The sequence below is a fragment of the Oncorhynchus nerka genome, linkage group LG14, assembly GCF_034236695.1.
Source record: "Oncorhynchus nerka isolate Pitt River linkage group LG14, Oner_Uvic_2.0, whole genome shotgun sequence".
Classification (NCBI taxonomy): domain Eukaryota; kingdom Metazoa; phylum Chordata; class Actinopteri; order Salmoniformes; family Salmonidae; genus Oncorhynchus; species Oncorhynchus nerka.
In genome coordinates this window covers 36,452,879-36,470,146 of record NC_088409.1, presented here as the reverse complement: position 1 = coordinate 36,470,146, position 17,268 = coordinate 36,452,879, and the positions used below count along the sequence as shown (strand labels likewise).

The 17,268-nt window shown below is 40.4% G+C and overlaps 2 protein-coding genes across 4 annotated transcripts in view; one reads left to right on the top strand and one right to left on the bottom strand.

The window, feature by feature from the left end:
- LOC115142196 (triple functional domain protein-like) overlaps positions 1 to 1,438 on the bottom strand; it is a 168,928-nt gene extending 167,490 nt beyond the window's left edge. For all 3 annotated transcript variants that reach the window (XM_065028032.1, XM_065028033.1, XM_065028035.1), the window contains exon 1: positions 1,221 to 1,438. In XM_065028032.1, coding sequence (XP_064884104.1) covers positions 1,221 to 1,290 — 70 coding nt within the window. In that variant the 5' untranslated portion in view covers positions 1,291 to 1,438. The remainder of the gene's footprint in view (positions 1 to 1,220) is intronic.
- A 3,723-nt stretch (positions 1,439 to 5,161) lies between these two features.
- The window catches only part of LOC115142194 (dynein axonemal heavy chain 5-like), a 78,378-nt gene continuing 66,271 nt past the window's right edge, over positions 5,162 to 17,268 (top strand). Inside the window, exons 1-14 of the mRNA XM_065027192.1 lie at positions 5,162 to 5,194; positions 8,211 to 8,345; positions 8,565 to 8,649; positions 8,833 to 8,984; positions 9,428 to 9,646; positions 10,095 to 10,232; positions 10,432 to 10,608; positions 10,868 to 10,981; positions 12,851 to 12,958; positions 13,245 to 13,367; positions 13,630 to 13,845; positions 16,170 to 16,277; positions 16,385 to 16,470; positions 16,588 to 16,909. Coding sequence (XP_064883264.1) covers positions 5,162 to 5,194; positions 8,211 to 8,345; positions 8,565 to 8,649; positions 8,833 to 8,984; positions 9,428 to 9,646; positions 10,095 to 10,232; positions 10,432 to 10,608; positions 10,868 to 10,981; positions 12,851 to 12,958; positions 13,245 to 13,367; positions 13,630 to 13,845; positions 16,170 to 16,277; positions 16,385 to 16,470; positions 16,588 to 16,909 — 2,016 coding nt within the window. The remainder of the gene's footprint in view (positions 5,195 to 8,210; positions 8,346 to 8,564; positions 8,650 to 8,832; positions 8,985 to 9,427; positions 9,647 to 10,094; positions 10,233 to 10,431; positions 10,609 to 10,867; positions 10,982 to 12,850; positions 12,959 to 13,244; positions 13,368 to 13,629; positions 13,846 to 16,169; positions 16,278 to 16,384; positions 16,471 to 16,587; positions 16,910 to 17,268) is intronic.

The following is a 17,268-nucleotide window of genomic DNA, read 5'->3' as shown; positions in this document are numbered from 1 at the left end:
CTCCAGTGCCCTAAAAGCTCAAGTCAATACTATGCAACATGCATTCACTAAAGAATAGAATAGAATGTATTATATAAATCATTAGGCTATATCACTCGTCTTTCCAATAGACTCAGTCCCTTCTTCACTTCAGCTTGACCCTGTCTGCCCCACTCAAACTTCTGTCTGTGTGTCATCCATGGGGATGGTGGGAAACAGACTTCTTGACCAAGATGCACCAGACCAGATGCTACAGAAACAGCTGAGCGCAAACGAACAGCTGCTCTGACTGTGGATCATCTGAGGTGGTCTCATCATGGTCCAAGGACGTTCCCAAGGCACCTATATGCACTTTTTTTTTACTTTCTGAAATGTTCATTCCTTTAGAATTACATTCTTACCCCAATTAATTTTGGGGGAAATGATGGCAGTGTGTGGTGTGGACCACTTCTGGGATGAATAGGTTTGGCCTACTAGGGTAAAAAAATATATACATTCTTAGGTCAATAAATTGACTAGAGAGAAAAAAAATGGTATTAGATATGTTCAAGTAAATAACCCTAATAACACAATAATCTGAATATTTTGTAAGGATACATTTTCTAGGGATTCGTGTATTGCCCTGATGGACTAATGGGTGTCTAAATAAACTAAACAGCAATAGAAAAACGTGATAGTCTATTATTGGTTAGTCCATAACACATTGTATGAGAGTAACCAGGAAGATGTTTCCGTGGGCTACGTAGGCCTGGCCTAAAACTCAGTTATGTTCCAGATAGATTGTGCATCCTCTACACCTGGGCGGCATCATAGACTACAGTTTGTTTACATGATAGGCTATCACAATCAATAGGATGTGGTTCTGACTAACAAGCAGCTCACTGCCGAAGGTGCATTGGCCACGACGCAGGGTACAGAAAAATTGAAATATGTTTTCTACACACATCTCGAGATAGGGATACATTTCATTTCTAGATTATAAACCACCCAAAACACATGTTTTTTTTACATTGAAGTGTGCGTAATTTACTATAATCTGAGGTTCACTCTGTTATCGTATTGGAATAAAAGCAGAGAGGATGACAGGGAGCCTGTTTAGGAGGATAATAATCGTATCTCTCTAACGCATCCACCCACCAATGGCTGAATTTGTTGATCAGTTTAGCATCTACACGGGAACAACGTAGATGGCATTATCAATACGGTGGGCTACCGGAGGTTCTCGCCCCTCTTTCACTTACCGGACTTGAAAAACGCCGCTATGTCGGCCGCATCTTTAGCAGCCTCATCTATTCCCTCTCCAGAGCTCATGGCTGGAATACCGATATGGGAAAATAATCTCCAAATAATTGACTTCCTCTAGATTTTCCGTGAAAATTGAAATGGAACACCATTGAAATTATATTCTACTGTAACACGCACGCAATCTTTTCTCTCTTCAATAGGCAAGAGACCTCCATCTTGGCGAGAATGAAAATTCTTATTACCGATCGGCGGCGCTCCAGAGCCTGAGCACAGAGGCAGAGGGGGAAGTCCGTTGATAAAGGGGAGGTCTTGTATGGGGTCTCTGGCCCTGCTGGAATATCCCTGAAATTTTGAGGCATTGTGCGCCACAAATGGGATGAAAGGGGAGCCAAATCGGTTGGGTAGGGGAGCCACATCATAAAGGCTACTTGGTGTAGCCTGGGTGCCAGTCTGTTTCTGCTCTCTTGCCAACTCCTTACGGATTTGTCATTGTCAAACATGTCTTGTTTGACAATGACAATGGAATTGGCAAAAGCACAAACAGATCTGGGACCAGGCTACACTTGGCCACCAGGCATGATATAATATAGACATAGACCTTTCATAGGCTATGGTAGCCAACAGGAAAACATAGCTATGAGATAGGCTAGGAATATAATGTTATTTATCACAAAAACACTTCCTACACTGGGAATAATAATTCAAGACATTTCTACTGTTTAGCCTGCCTGATGATGACTGGCCTGGTGTTATTATTTTCCATTAAAGATTGTATAGAACTACCTACAATAATGATTGATAGACGTCTGCTATAAAATATCTAGATGGTTCATTCTGCGATCAAACACTGCCTCCCACTGGTTTAAAAAAGTATAAGGTACCTTTATACATGCATTGTGTCCTCTTCATACTGCATACTATACTGCAGTTTAGAAAGCCGCTAGTAAAAATCAAGTAAAGAAGATTATTATAGTGTCCATTTTGAAATGCATTGTTTCCGCTCCTCTCATGGCCTACATTACAAAGTGTCATCGAGGCATCTTGAAAATATCTATAAGTGTGTCCTGTGATACACTCAACGGCTGCATCAACGTCTCAATTCATGGCCTCCTACTCATATTCCACACAATGTTGGCGTGCGGCTGGGAATAATCATTAATTACATAGACGCATGTTTGAAAGACAAATGCTTGTATATGCCTGTATGCTCTCCATACTTGTGCATCCCACCTGTGTGACCCATTCCCTCTAGTGTTAGAAATGAAAGCGAATATACAAATACAGAAAGACGACAAACTGTAGACTAGCAGCCTTCACACAAGTACATGTGTTGGCCAAAAAAGGCGTCCTACAAACGTATCTTTCCAAATGTATTAAAAAGTCATCAATATCGGATTTTTCTCAATGATCTAATGAGAAGTTTATTTGCGGCCCCATGAGTGGACCGAGACAAATCATGTGGATTTGTAGTGTTTCTACCCAAACTATTTATATGGTCAACACCCAGCTAGCACAGTCGATTTGGGCCGATTCCTCAATGCTAGCTGTGCATGGTGCAGCCTGCAGGGAAGTATTTGTAGCTGCCCCCATCAGGAAAAAAAATGTCTGCGCTATCCGGAATCCTTGGGACGTCCATACCCCATTGAAGTAGACATTCAAACGGGTTAAGGTTGGGGTTAGCATTAGGTCATAATTATGGTTAATGTTAGGGTATGGGTTCAGGTTAGGGTTTAGGATATGGAAATTCCAAGGATGCTGAATAGCAAATTCAGCAAAAATCATTTCCTTGGTCCTACGTAACCAAGGAAACAGGTAACACCATTTAATTGGTGGGAAAGTGTTATCTAAGAACTGCAGCGTGAGCCCCTCGAGCCAGCGCGGGACACCAAGGACCAAAATATAGGAATTCCACGTGACATGGAAAACTTGCAACTGTTTCCAGAATTCTGATACTGTATTCACACTTCAAAGACATATTCGTGATGGTGTGGAAACAACATGTCTCTCAGCTCGCGTTCTGCGAAGTCCAACTAGAGAACAGGTCCCAACCCGCAGTCCCCGTGGAGTCAATAAAGGAAATGCAGGTTTGGTGATGGTATTATCAGCTATTTCGCTTGTGTAGATGTGATTGTAATGTATATTAGTTGGACTGTATAGCTTTGTATTTGTCTGGTGGTGGTGGCAAGGTAGCCAATAGCTTGCATCGTGTTGTAGTCCTGTTTCCTTATCCCTGCCAATAAAATGATGGCATTTTCTGGTAATGAAGAGCATGCATATGTAGACTCAAGAGCTCACAATAATTTAAGCATGGCTAATGGCTGTATCCAGGCATTCTGCTTTGAGTCGTACATAAGAACATCCCTTAGCCGTGGTATATTGGCTATATACCACAGCTCCTCTGGCCTTATTGCTATTGTAAATTGGATACCAACGTAATTAGAACAGTACAAATAAAAATAGTGTCATACCTATGGTATGTCTTTCAGCCAATCAGCATTCAGGACTCAAACTTTATAATTTGCATTATAAACTGGGTGGTTCGAGCCCTGAATGCTGATTGGCTGACAGCTGTGGTATGTGATAGTATACCACGGGTATGACAAAACATGTATTTTTACTGCTCTAATTGCGTTGGTAACCAGTTTATAATAGCAATAAGGCACTTTAGGGGTTTGTGATATATGGCCAATATACCACAACATAGGGCAGGGCACAATTGGCCGAGCGTCGTCCGGGGTAGGCCGTCATTGTAAATAAGAATTTGTTCTTAACTGACTTGCCTAGTTAAATCAAGTTTAAATGTAGAAATATATATTTTAAAAAATGTTATGGGGACATTTTGTGGATATTATGGTGATGTTATGGGGACATTTTGTGGATGTTATAGTAATGTTATGGGGACATGTTGTGCATGTTATGCTGATGTTATGGGGGCCTTCTCTTAGATCCCTCTCTGAGCTCTCACCAGATCATACATAATTCAGTGGGGACTCCAAATGAGATGTCTCACTTTAGAAATCAACCATGCCTTAGTGAAATAAGAATTATCTAACTGCTTGGAAACAAGCTTTATAATGAATAGTTTCAAGTGATATCCTCTGGGTCCACACTGTACATTTTGTTGTATATGTCTGTTACCCAAAATAAATTCAATTCAATAGGCTGGTGTGTTTGTTTCTTGGTGTATGTTGTTCTCTTTGGACAGGCAGTAGCCAAATGCTGGTTGCCCTTTTGAATTTGAAGTTTGGGTGGATTGTTTTGTCACTCAACATTTCTCCACACTTGTTGGTCCCCTAATTTTTGAAGGATTGGCTCTGTCATATTAATCATCAGCTCCTGGCACTTTCATCTCACTCCACTCTTCACCACTTTACATGAGTGTTATTCCTTTCTAGTTTCAGTACAACATGCGTACAACATGTATACTGGTGAATGGCTTTTATTAAGAAGTCACTGTGTTCCTTGGTTGGATTGAACTAGGCCTAACCCGAGTTCCACAACATAGGTCGAGGCCAAGTATTGTGTATTGCTCTTTAACACCATCCATTCTCTGTTGATCAATCCCTTTCTCATGTAATTGGACCACAGGGCTCTTTATACCTGTCCAGGTGAGACATGTCTGTCACTGTCTGTAAGAGTAGCCTCTACTGTATAACAATGACCCATTCAGCCCCCAGCCCCATTGTTGACGTTGGTAAGGCGATAGCACTGCTTTTGATCATTACCTAGCCGGAAGGTGGTCAGGCAATACTACATTATCTAGTTAGCAAGCTTCTGTCTGAAGAGAAAACAATATTATAATTTCAGACATTAACCTTTGGGCTGGATAATAAGATACTGGTCACTGGCAGTGCTTGTTCTGCAGTGCATGCACTGGAGAATTCATGTCAATTAAGAGGGTGGATTACTTGAATAGCTTGCTTTGTTGAGAGTGGCGATGCTTCACTTTAAACCTGACTATCAAAACAAGGTAAGCTACACAGTTCTGTTACATGACGTTACTTAGGCTACACCCTGGTCTCAATCTGGAACCAAATCATGTATTTCATCATGAATGCTTTCAATTGTATTTATCTTAAATACAACAACAGTCTTCTGGACTGTTTACCAGACCATTGTGTAGATAGAGGTTCAGCCTGTAGGCTATGTTGCCCATCTATAAATTATCAATCAGAGGTATGGATTTTACAGTACTGGGGATTCATGAAAATACAGAGGTGGGTAGTAGCACACTACAAGTAACACGTTACAGTACTTGGGTAGTTTTCTTTTAGGAATGTGTACTGTACTTTTACTTGAGTAAATCCTGAACGGAAGAAAATACTTTTAAAAAACTTTTTCAAATGTATCAAAACTGTGTGAATATCACTGTCTTATTGCTTTTGTTAGATTCATATTGGCTGCAAAAGGCTCTATTTCTTGTTTGCCTATCTTTAGATTTAATTAGTTAATTGAAAACATGTCACAAGTATCATAATTCAATGTAAAACCTTATACATTTGTATTTAGGTTATTGCTTTTCGATTAATTTACTCAACAAAATAAGCTACTGTAAGAACATAAACAAAACATTGATAGAATGAAAAATAGGCAGATGTGTAGGCTCCTTAACAGCTTCTACCCCCAAGCCTTATCTTCTCGACAGCACTCACCAATCTCTATCTGGAGCTACAGTTGAAGTCGGAAGTTTACATACACCTTAGCCAATGTACTTGGCTAAGGTGTATGTAAACTTCCGACTTCAACTGTTAATCTCAGTTTTTCACAATTCCTAACATTTAATGAGAGTAAAAAGTCCCTGTCTTATGTCAGGTAGGATCACCACTTTATCTTAAGAATGTGAAATGTCAGAATAATAGTAGAGAGAATGGTTTATTTCAGCTTTTATTTCTTTCACCACATTCCCAGTGGGTCAGAAGTTTACATACACTCAATTAGTATATGGTAGCATTGCCTTTAAATTGTTTAACTTGGGTCAAACGTTTCGAGTAGCCTTCCACAAGCTTGCCACAATAAGTGGGAAGCTGTTAGTCCTTTTCTTTCTGAAGTATTTCTTGATTTGTTTGGTCAGGATATTTTCATTCAAGCCATTCAGTTCTTATCTGAGCTGAAAGCTTGCAGGCAGTTGAGGCTGCCATTGTGTACGCTTGGTGCTTTATGCTCGGTGTGCTGTAGCTCTTCTCTGTAGGCTGAAGCCTGAGGTGGCTGCTTGCTCATCATGAAAGTCTTGAACTGGAATCACTGCCAGCTCAGGGAGCAGGTGTGATGTGTGTGTCGCCCAGCAACCCTTGTCTTGGCTAGCTTATATAAGCATGTATTTCCTCCAGTGGTTCTGTTCAGGCAGTGTGGTGAATCAGTATTGTACTGGCTGGCCTGCGTTGCACATGCTTCGTCTATTGGCACCCTTTTCCCTACATCGTGCACTACTTTTGACCAGAGACCAAGCAGTGCACCATATAGGGAGTAGGGTTGCATTTAGGATGCAGTCTGGAGCTAGTGTTTGTCCAAATAGGTCAATAGCTGTGTTTGGTCTTTCGTGTCCAGGCTTGTTGACTGCTGGGTGCATGCTGTAAATCTTTATCCATCTTCTTCTGCTATCTTCTTCCACAGCCTTCTCCTACTCCTGCCATATACCTGGATGAAACTCATGTGGAGCTATCTTTTAATTGGACTAATCCATTGGGGTTATAAAATAAGCCATAGTAAATGTGACTCAGACTTGGCCTTAACGTCTTTAAAGTGCAATAGAGATAGACCAGTGAGACGGCTTGGCATGAATAACTCAACAGTCTGAATGTGACCACACTTTATCCATGGCATCAAATGCATTCTTAGGGGAAAATGTATAGTGTTTGCCAAATAGTAACATGCCAGTGTAGATATAAAGAAATGCAGGAAAAGCTTAAGTGTGCTTAGTATTCTTGGTCTGCCAGTAAATGGTCTAGCCAGTAGCTATAAAATGCTTTGTTGTTAAGTTGCAATGTGCTGAACCCAAAGGGCCTATATCTCAAATTAGACCCTTACAAGTAAAAGGTAGCTTAACCTAGAGCGAAACACTTCTCCAGACAACACAGGCTCAATTCCAGACTGTCAATGGGGAAAATAAAACCAGAGTTTGAAAGCGTCTGCAACCGGCACACAAAATACAACACAAAGTCGGCTTAATTTATTGGTTTGCCTTTTTCCTGCCGTTACCTAGCAGCACCACTAAGCAACTCATTGTAGTAGATTTTACTATCTCTATTCTCTGTCTTCTTTAACATGAGGCCCCCAGCCACTGAGCTGTCCGGGGTAGTGTTATAGGCTAGCCAGAGTGGGATGTTAAGGTTATATCTGTGCTGTTTGTGCTACTGTCTGGACGTTTCACTGTATATAACCTGTGGATAGCTAGTGGGTAGGAGTGGTATAGAAGACAGAGAAAGAGGCATAGCTAAAAAGTCTACAGTATATAGTATAACATTTTTCTACAGAAAATGTTTTTATCAGAGATCACAGTTCAAGAGATTTCCATGAAGGAATAGGCTATCACTTTCATTTTCACTTCTTTGTGTGGGGTTTTGCTGTTTTTTCAGTTTTTTCATGGATTTTACTGTTAATAACAAAGCTGCAGTATATATTGAAGATATTGTATTTTTTCTGATATTTCTTCAATGGAGTCTGCAAGTGTCCTGAATTCTGCTGTCTTGGCTGACATGTGAAAGGGATTGTCATTCTGTGAACCTTTTGAACAATGGCTGACTCAAAGTCTAGAAGGAGCAAAAGGGAGCCTCAATCCTATCTCATATCTAACAGCGAGATTGTTGCATTCAAAGTATGTGTGAATGACTCTGTTGTATCCAGTCATTATGATTTGAATTACTTGAATTGTTTCCGGGCTGAAATATTAATCAGAATTTGGTTCCGGCCTCTTGTCGAAGCAATCCGTCCAGTTTGAATCTGTACTGGGGTTGACTTGATGATGCCTCTCTCTGTCTCTTTGTTTGCAGCAAAAGCTGAAAGAGGAGCGTGAGGCTAAGAGAGCTCAGCTGGATGGCAGACATGACTACGTCCTCAGCATCGTGGCTTCCTGCCTGGGCCTGGAGAAGGCTGACGTGGAGGATGCCATTCTGGAGGGAACTCAGGTAGGGCATAACACTTCATCACCGCTCCACCTCCGTCAATCCCCTGTACTGTGGTCCCTTGTGACAGACTGTTGAGTAGCTGGCCACTGCTTGCGGATGCAACATTAGTTTCTACATTTCAAGATTACCTGTATTGTAATAACTTGTGCAAAAGCGATTGAATCAAGTAAAAGTCAATTCATTGTGGAACGGTGATTGTGATGAACCTGTCTCCTATAGATTGAACGCATGGAGCAGTTCTTTGTGGCTGAGGGACTTCCTCATATCATGTTCTACTATCAGGATGTGGAGCCAGCTGAAGCAGGTAGATGATTGGCCATGAAGGGAAATAATAGGGGAATATAATAATAGCAGAGTAATAACACAGTTAATAGTAGAGTTACAGCTCAAAGAGGTTGAATCTTGCGAACAGTTAGATTCATGTATCTTACCCTTCTTCCGGTCGTAAAGATGATATAGTGGGTAACTGCTTTGTTTGTCTCCCTAGCAGCAGCAGCAGCAGCTGTCTTGGCCCCCAACCGGAGTAAGAAGGCCAAGGTGTTTGTCACCGAGGGCAAAGATGTGGCTCTGACTGGTGTCTGTGTGTTCTTCACAAGAGCCAACCCCTCCAAGGCTATCACCTCTGAGAATGTCCACAGGGTGAGTCTCCACCTTACTATCTTACCAACACAAGGCTCTCCTTCCCTGTTCCTGGCGAGCTACCGTCCTTTAGGTTTTCACTCCAACCCTAATCTAGCACACCTGGTTCTAATAGTTAGCTGGTTGATGGCCTGAATTAGGTTAGTTACAACTGGGGTTGGATTGAAAACCTACTGGAGGGTAGCTTTCCAGGAACTGGGTTGGAGAACCCTGATCCAACACATAGTTGGCATTATACGTTTTATCAATATTTATATGTCTAAGGGCTTAAACAATGTTCGTATAACAATGCTCTTATCATTCATAACACTATTTACCCTTGCATTCAGGCATACAATATTAGTAACAGTATGACACGTCAGCCCAATCTTTGCTTCTAAAATGGTGGCATCCCCTGGCCTATTGTGTGGTCATGTCTATCTAAAGTTCTCTGGCCCTGGTAGGAGGTGAATTTCAACATGCTGGACACCACAGAGGTAGGCCTGCTTAAAAGTGTGGAGCAGCTGCTGTCTGAGATCTTCATACCCAGCCTGAAGAAGATGGACCATGGCTGGGGAGAGCTGGCCAGCCCACAGGCCCAGTCAGTTAAACAGAACTTCATCAGCTCACTGGACAGCTTTGTGTCTGTGTTGGCCGGGGCGCAGGAGAGCCTGCAGGAGAAGGTAGGTGACGTGCAAGCTCAAACGACCTGGCTTCAAATACTACTTCAAATATCTAAATTACTTTCACATGCATTTCAAAGTACTTATTCAGATGTGTTTTATTTGAAAAGACAAGTAGTTGAATATTGGAATGTATTTGGAAAACTCAAATACACTGACTCAAATACACTCCCATGTATTTAACCCAGGTATTTGAAAATAGTATTTGAAATAAGTATTTTCAAATACTTTCAAAAAGTATGCTATTTATAAGGGAAAAAATGAAAATACTTTCAATATATGTAGGTTATTCAGGCCACATTATTTGAAAATACTCAAATAAGCAGAAAATAAGTATTTAAATAACAAATAATCAAATACACACACATGCTTATCAAAACAATCAAATGTAATTTTGCAATTACGAATATATGGATATACAATTGATATCATTAATCGCTTCATTTAGGTGAATCTAAAAGTGTGTGACGAATTTGACCTGAAGACACTGAAAGGCCCGTCTGACTACATTGCTGTGGCTCACAGCACAGAGGCAACAGAGAAGATAGAGGCCTGTATGAAAGTGTGGATCAAACAGATTGAACAGGTAAAATAGATTGAACCTCAATAGCACACCTTTCTCCTCCATGGACCTGTTTTATTGTGGGTGGAGGTGTGTGTTCAATATAGTAAATACAATCCAACTTTATTTATCCACTCAGGGGAAATTATATCAAGATCCACCACATCTAATACAATTGACAGATATTGCATTCCCCAATCAGCAGTGATTGTGTTGTATCCAGGTGCTGGCGGAGAGTGACCAGCTGAGGAAGGAGGCAGATGACCTGGGGCCGCGGGCCGAGCTGGACCACTGGAAGAAACGCATGTCCCGCTTCAACTACCTCCTGGACCAGCTGAAGAGCCCCGATGTCAAATCTGTCCTGGGCGTTCTCATGATGGCCAAGTCAAAACTCATCAAGGTGAGCAAGCTGTTACACCCTGTCCTCCGTAACACAGGAGTAGATGTTAAAAGCCTGCTAATAAAATGTTAAAATCTCAATTTCGATTTTTGCTACGTGAGACTCGTTCGTGGGAGTTGGTCACATTAAAACATTAAAATAAAGCACTCCTCTATGCTTAGTGTACATGGCTCTCATATCTGAATTCAGTTGGTGTTTTCTGTATTACTGTAGCAGAATAGGTATAGTGTATGTTTGATGACTGTATCTGTCCCTCCAGTCCTGGCGAGAGCTGGACACCAGGATCACTGACTCAGCCAACGAGGCCAAGGACAATGTGAAGTACCTCTACACTCTGGAGAAGTTCTGTGACCCGCTCTACAACAGTGACCCTGTGAGAGACTAATATTGTATACAGTTTTCAATATCTTCCTCTAAGAATTACTAACTACAGATTTACATAGTTTTCCAGTTTCCCGGACACAGATAATGCCTAATCCTGGACTAAGAAGCACTCTCAATTAAAAACCCTGTAGTCCAGGACTAGGTTTAATCTGCGAAACCGGTCTACTATGTACAGTTGAAGTCGGAAGTTTACATTCACTTAGGTTGGAGTTATTAAAACTCGTTTTCAACCACTCCACAAATTTCTTGTTAACAAACTATAGTTTTGGCAAGTCAGTTAGGACATCTACTTTGTGCATGAAAGAAGTAATTTTTCCAACAATGGTTTACAGACAGATTATTTCACTTATAATTCACTGAATCACAATTCCAGTGGGTCAGAAGTTTACATACACTAAGTTGACTGTGCCTTTAAACAGCTTGGAAAATTCCATAAAATGATGTCATGGCTTTAGAAGCTTCTGATTGGCTAATTCACATCATTTGAGTCAATTGGAGGTGTACCTGTGGATGTATTTCAATGCCTACCTTCAAACTCAGTGTCTCTTTGCTTGACATCATGGGAAAATCAAAAGAAATCAGCCAAGACATCAGAAAAATAATTGTAGCCCTCCACAAGTCTGATTCATCCTTGGTAGCCATTTCCAAACGCCTGAAGGTACCGCGTTCATCTGTACAAACAATAGTACGCAAGTATAAACACCATGGGACCATGCAGCCATCATACCGCTCAGGAAGGAGACACATTCTGTCTCCTAGAGATGAACGTACTTTGGTGCGAAAAGTGCAAATCAATCCCAGAACAACAGCAAAGAACCTTGTGAAGATGCTGGAGGAAACAGGTACAAAATAATCTATATCCACAGTAAAATGAGTCCTATATCGACATAACCTGAAAGGCCGCTCAGCAAGGAAGAAGCCACTGCTCCAAAACCACGATAAAAAAGCCAGACTACGGTTTGTAACTGTGCATGGGGACAAAGATTGTACTTTTTGGAGAAATGTCCTCTGGTCTGATGAAACAAAAATAGAGCTGTTTGGCCATAATGACCATTGTTATGTTTGGAGGAAAAAGGGTGATGCTTGCAAGCCGAAGAACACCATCCCAACCGTGAAGAATGGGCGTGACAGCATCACGTTGTGGGGGTGCTTTGCTGCAGGAGGGACTGATGCACTTCACAAAATAGATGGCATCATGAGGGAGGAACATTATGTGGATATATTGAAGCAACATCTCAAGACATGAGTCAGGAAGTTAAAGCTTGGTCGCAAATGGGTCTTACAAATAGACAACGACCCCAAGCATTCTCAAAATGGCTTAAGGACAACAAAGTCAAGGTATTGATGTGGCCATCCCAAAGCCCTGACCTCAATCCTATAGAAAATGTGTGAGCAGAACTGAAAAAGCGTGTGCGAGCAAGGAGGCCTACAAACCTGACTCAGTTACACCAGCTCTGTCAGGAAGAGTGGGCCAAAATTCACCCAACTCATTGTGGGAAGCTTGTGGAAGGCTACCCGAAACATTTGTCACAAGTTAAACCATTTAAAGGCAATGCTACCAAATACTAATTGAGTGCATGTAAACTTCTGACCCACTGGGAATGTGATGAAATAAATATAATCTGAAATAAATCATTATCTCTACTATTATTCTGACATGTCACATTCTTAAAATAAAGTGGTGATCCTAACTGACCTAAGACAGGGAATTTTTACTCTGATTAAATGTCAGGAATTGTGAAAAACTGAGTTTAAATGTGTTTGGCTAAGGTGTATTTAAACTTCCAACTTCAACTGTATATCGATGGATTTGAAAACTCATCATTGTATGATTGTATTGTGTGCTAAATGAACGCAGGTGTCGATGGTAGAGGCCATTCCAGGCCTGATCAACGCCATCCGGATGATCCACAGGATTTCCCGCTACTACAACACCTCAGAGAAGATCACCTCCCTGTTTGTCAAGGTCATTATTGCTATGATACTGTATTTAACCACCAAGAAGACTAGGTGACTGTAAATCTCCTAAAAGCTGGCAAATTTATTACATTTCCTCATTAGAAGGGTATTAAAATGAATATGGTCAATTCTTCTTTGATGTTCATGGTGCATTTGGCCTCACCACCTGGTCTCATGTTAGCTGAAGTGCTGTCTACTTTCCTTCCAAGCCTGTTAACCAGTCATCCCATCGAGGTTGCTTATTAGAGGGACGCAAAATGTATCGTTTTTTATTCTGTATCTCCATGTCTTAGGTTACCAACCAGATGATTACAGCATGTAAGACTTACATCACCAACAACGGGTCTGCGTCCATATGGGACCAGCCTCAGGGTGTTGTAGCTGAGAAACTGAAAGCTGCTATCCACCTAAACCAGGTACTGCTTTCATATACCAAGTACTTGTTCAACACACTTTAACCAGATCATTTCAAATACTGTGCTAAAGCAAGGTACAAAGAAATGTCTGTTTTGAAAGTACAGGCCCTTAAGAGCTTTAATCTATAAATAATTTATTATCTCTAGTGTAATACCGTCACATCCTTTACACACTTCTCACAAACAAACTATTTTACAGTATAACTTCCTTTCCATGCTCCTCCAATTACTTTTCATCTGGATCCCATCTATCTCATTATAGGAGTACCAGAATTGCTTCCACAAGACCAAGAAGAAGCTGGAGCAGAGTCCCTCCGAGAGGCAGTTTGATTTCAGTGAGATGTACATCTTTGGGAAGTTTGAGACGTTCCAACGACGCCTCTATAAGATCCTCAACATGTTCAGCACCATCACTACCTACTCAGCCCTACAGGACTCCAAGATAGAAGGCCTGGAAACTATGGCAACCACGTTTCAGGTACACAGTCTGGAGATTAGAGTACTTTGTAGACGTTACCCTTTTAGGCATAACTTTTTAAATAATTTATGTAAATCAATTACATTTTTAGACGTTACCTTTCTTTAACGTTACCTTTTTTGATGTCGCCTTTTTTGATGTTACCTTTTTACACGTTACCTTTTTACATGTTACCTTTTAGACGTTAGCTTTTTACATGTTACCTTTTAGACGTTACCTTTTTACACGTGACCTTTTTACACGTGACCTTTTTACATGTTACCTTTTAGACGTTAGCTTTTTACATGTTACCTTTTTACATGTTACCTTTTAGACGTTAGCTTTTTACATGTTACCTTTTTACACGTTACCTTTTTACATGTTACCTTTTAGACGTTAGCTTTTTACATGTTACCTTTTTACACGTTACCTTTTTACACGTGACCTTTTTACACGTGACCTTTTTACACGTTACCTTTTAGACGTTAGCTTTTTACATGTTACCTTTTTTACACGTTACCTTTTTACATGTTACCTTTTAGACGTTAGCTTTTTACATTTTACCTTTTTACACGTTACCTTTTTACATGTTACCTTTTAGACGTTAGCTTTTTACATGTTACCTTTTTACACGTTACCTTTTTACACGTGACCTTTTTACACGTGACCTTTTTACACGTTACCTTTTAGACGTTAGCTTTTTACATGTTACCTTTTTTACACGTTACCTTTTTACATGTTACCTTTTAGACGTTAGCTTTTTACATGTTACCTTTTTACACGTTAGCTTTTTACACGCTACCTTTTTAGACGTTAGCTTTTTAGACGTTACCTTTTTTCACGTTAACTTTTTAGACGTTAGCTTTTTACACGTTAACTTTTTAGACGTTAGCTTTTTATACGCTACCTTTTTACATGTTCACTTTTTACACGCTACCTTTTTACATGTTCACTTTTTACACGCTACCTTTTTACATGTTCACTTTTTAGACGTTACATTTTTAGACATTACCTTTTTACGTGTTACCTTTTAGACGTTCGCTTTTTACACGTTACCTTTTTACACGTTACCTTTTTAGACGTTATTTTTTTACACGTTACCTTTTTAGAAGTTACCTTTTTAGACGTTACCTTTTTTACACGTTACCTTTTTACATGTTACCTTTTAGACGTTAGCTTTTTACATGTTACCTTTTTACACGTTAGCTTTTTACACGCTACCTTTTTAAACGTTAGCTTTTTAGACGCTACCTTTTTACATGTTCACTTTTTAGACGTTACCTTTTTAGACATTACCTTTTTAGACGTTACCTTTTTAGACGTTACCTTTTTACACGTTAACTTTTTAGACGTTAGCTTTTTATACGCTACCTTTTTACATGTTCACTTTTTACACACTACCTTTTTACATGTTCACTTTTTAGACGTGACCTTTTTAGACGTTACCTTTTTACACGTTAGCTTTTTACATGCAACCTTTTTACATGTTCCCTTTTTTAGACGTTACCTTTTTAGACGTTACCTTTTTAGACGTTACCCTTTTTACATGTTACCTTTTTAGACGTTACCCTTTTTACGTGTTACCTTTTTAGACGTTACCCTTTTTACATGTTACCTTTTTACACGTTACCTTTTTCAGATGTTTTTCCTTGCAACTGTAGTAATGTTAGTTCTGCTCTTTCTATTGCTTCCACTGGACAGACTGCAGAAATGCAGGGGACATGGGAGGTAACTTTTGCAACATAGTTTCTTTTTGTCCTTGTTTTTGTCTGTCAGTGCATGCCTCATCATCATTATCATCAACTCTACCAAGCATATAGCCATACTAAACTCCTGACTGTAATGATCAGGAGCCATTTCACAAAGTAAAAAGTCATATTTGTTACTCATCACAAAACGTGTCCTCAATTGATTGGATTGCGTTGAACAGCATTAGTTTTAATGAGCAGAAGCTGATCCATTACTTAATCCTGATGGCCTTTTGTGAAGATTGACAGTTTGTTCACAGGAGCCAGGATATACATATTTCATGGTAAGCTGCTCATTGGAGAAATTACTGCTATTTTATACACTGCTGTTCATCCCTGCCATTGCATATGGAGGATCTTTAAATAGGGATGGTGTCCAGCCAGAAGCTGCATGTCATCGTCATTCTACATTCTATATTATGTGGCCTACTACTCTGATTAAAATTAAATTAAACCCAACAGTCTCACAACATTCAACAGAAATATTGTTGACAGTCTTTTGGCTTTGGTTGGAATGAATACAGACACAAGAAATGATCAAAAGCCTCAAGAGCTTTGGAAAGAATGAAAAATAACCTGTCTGCCTTTTATTTTCAGAGCATTGTATTAAGCATAAAGAAAAAGCAATACAGTTTCCTTGATCAGAGAAGAACAGACTTTGATCAGGACTATGATGAGTTTTGTAAAAATACCGCTGCCTTGCATGTAAGTCCACATTTAATAGCAAACTTACCGGTAAATCATAACAAAACACTTCTGAATAATCGCATAATTTACTTGCACAATTGTTTGTTGTGTTCATTTGCTTTTAGAATCAGCTGAAGACCTTCATGGATAACACATTCGATAACATTCAAAACACAGAGAGGGCTTTGAATGTACTGAAGAAATGTGAAAGGTACCGTTATTTCAATCCACCTCTATTTCAAACTAACCTTTAATTCATTTCAGTCCATTTAACAGCCATTTCATTCATTCTTCATTTGATATCAAAATCTCCCCTTACATCACTAAGACTGGGCATCCCAGACCTGGGCATCGATGAGAAGTACCAGCAGATCCTTCAGAACTATGGGAGAGACATAGAGATGGTGTCCCGTAACTACACCAAGCAGAAGATGGATCCCCCCATTGGACGGGACCTGCCCCCGGTAGCCGGTAAGATCCTGTGGGCCCGCCAGCTGTACCGGAGGATCCAGGAACCCATGGATCTGTTTCAGGAATCCCCTGGGGTGCTGGCTACGCCCGAGGCCAAACGCATCATCAGGAACTACAACAGGGTGGCCAGGGTGCTGCTGGAGTTTGAGATGCTCTACCACAGTGGATGGATGAAGCAGGTGAGACAGGACCCCTCCTGGTTGTCTTATTTATTGTGATCTTAAAGGCAAAACTTAATCAGCATTCCTACTCTGAGACTCTTGATACGGTCTCTGGTGTACTGGCTGGACCTATACTCCAGAAGCATAGCAGCGTTAACTGTTACTGTTATTAATGTTGATCTGTACCTTACCTGTAGCCTGGTCCCAGATCTGTGCTGTCGTAGTTGGCAAGACTGATATTACTTTTGATTGACTTGTTGATTTCCCACAGACATACTGTAGATGACTCATATGACTCATACGCTCTCTTGCTCTCTCTCTCCGTCTCTCTCTCGCGCTCTCTCGCTTGCTCTCTCCCTCTCTCTGGTCTCTCTCAC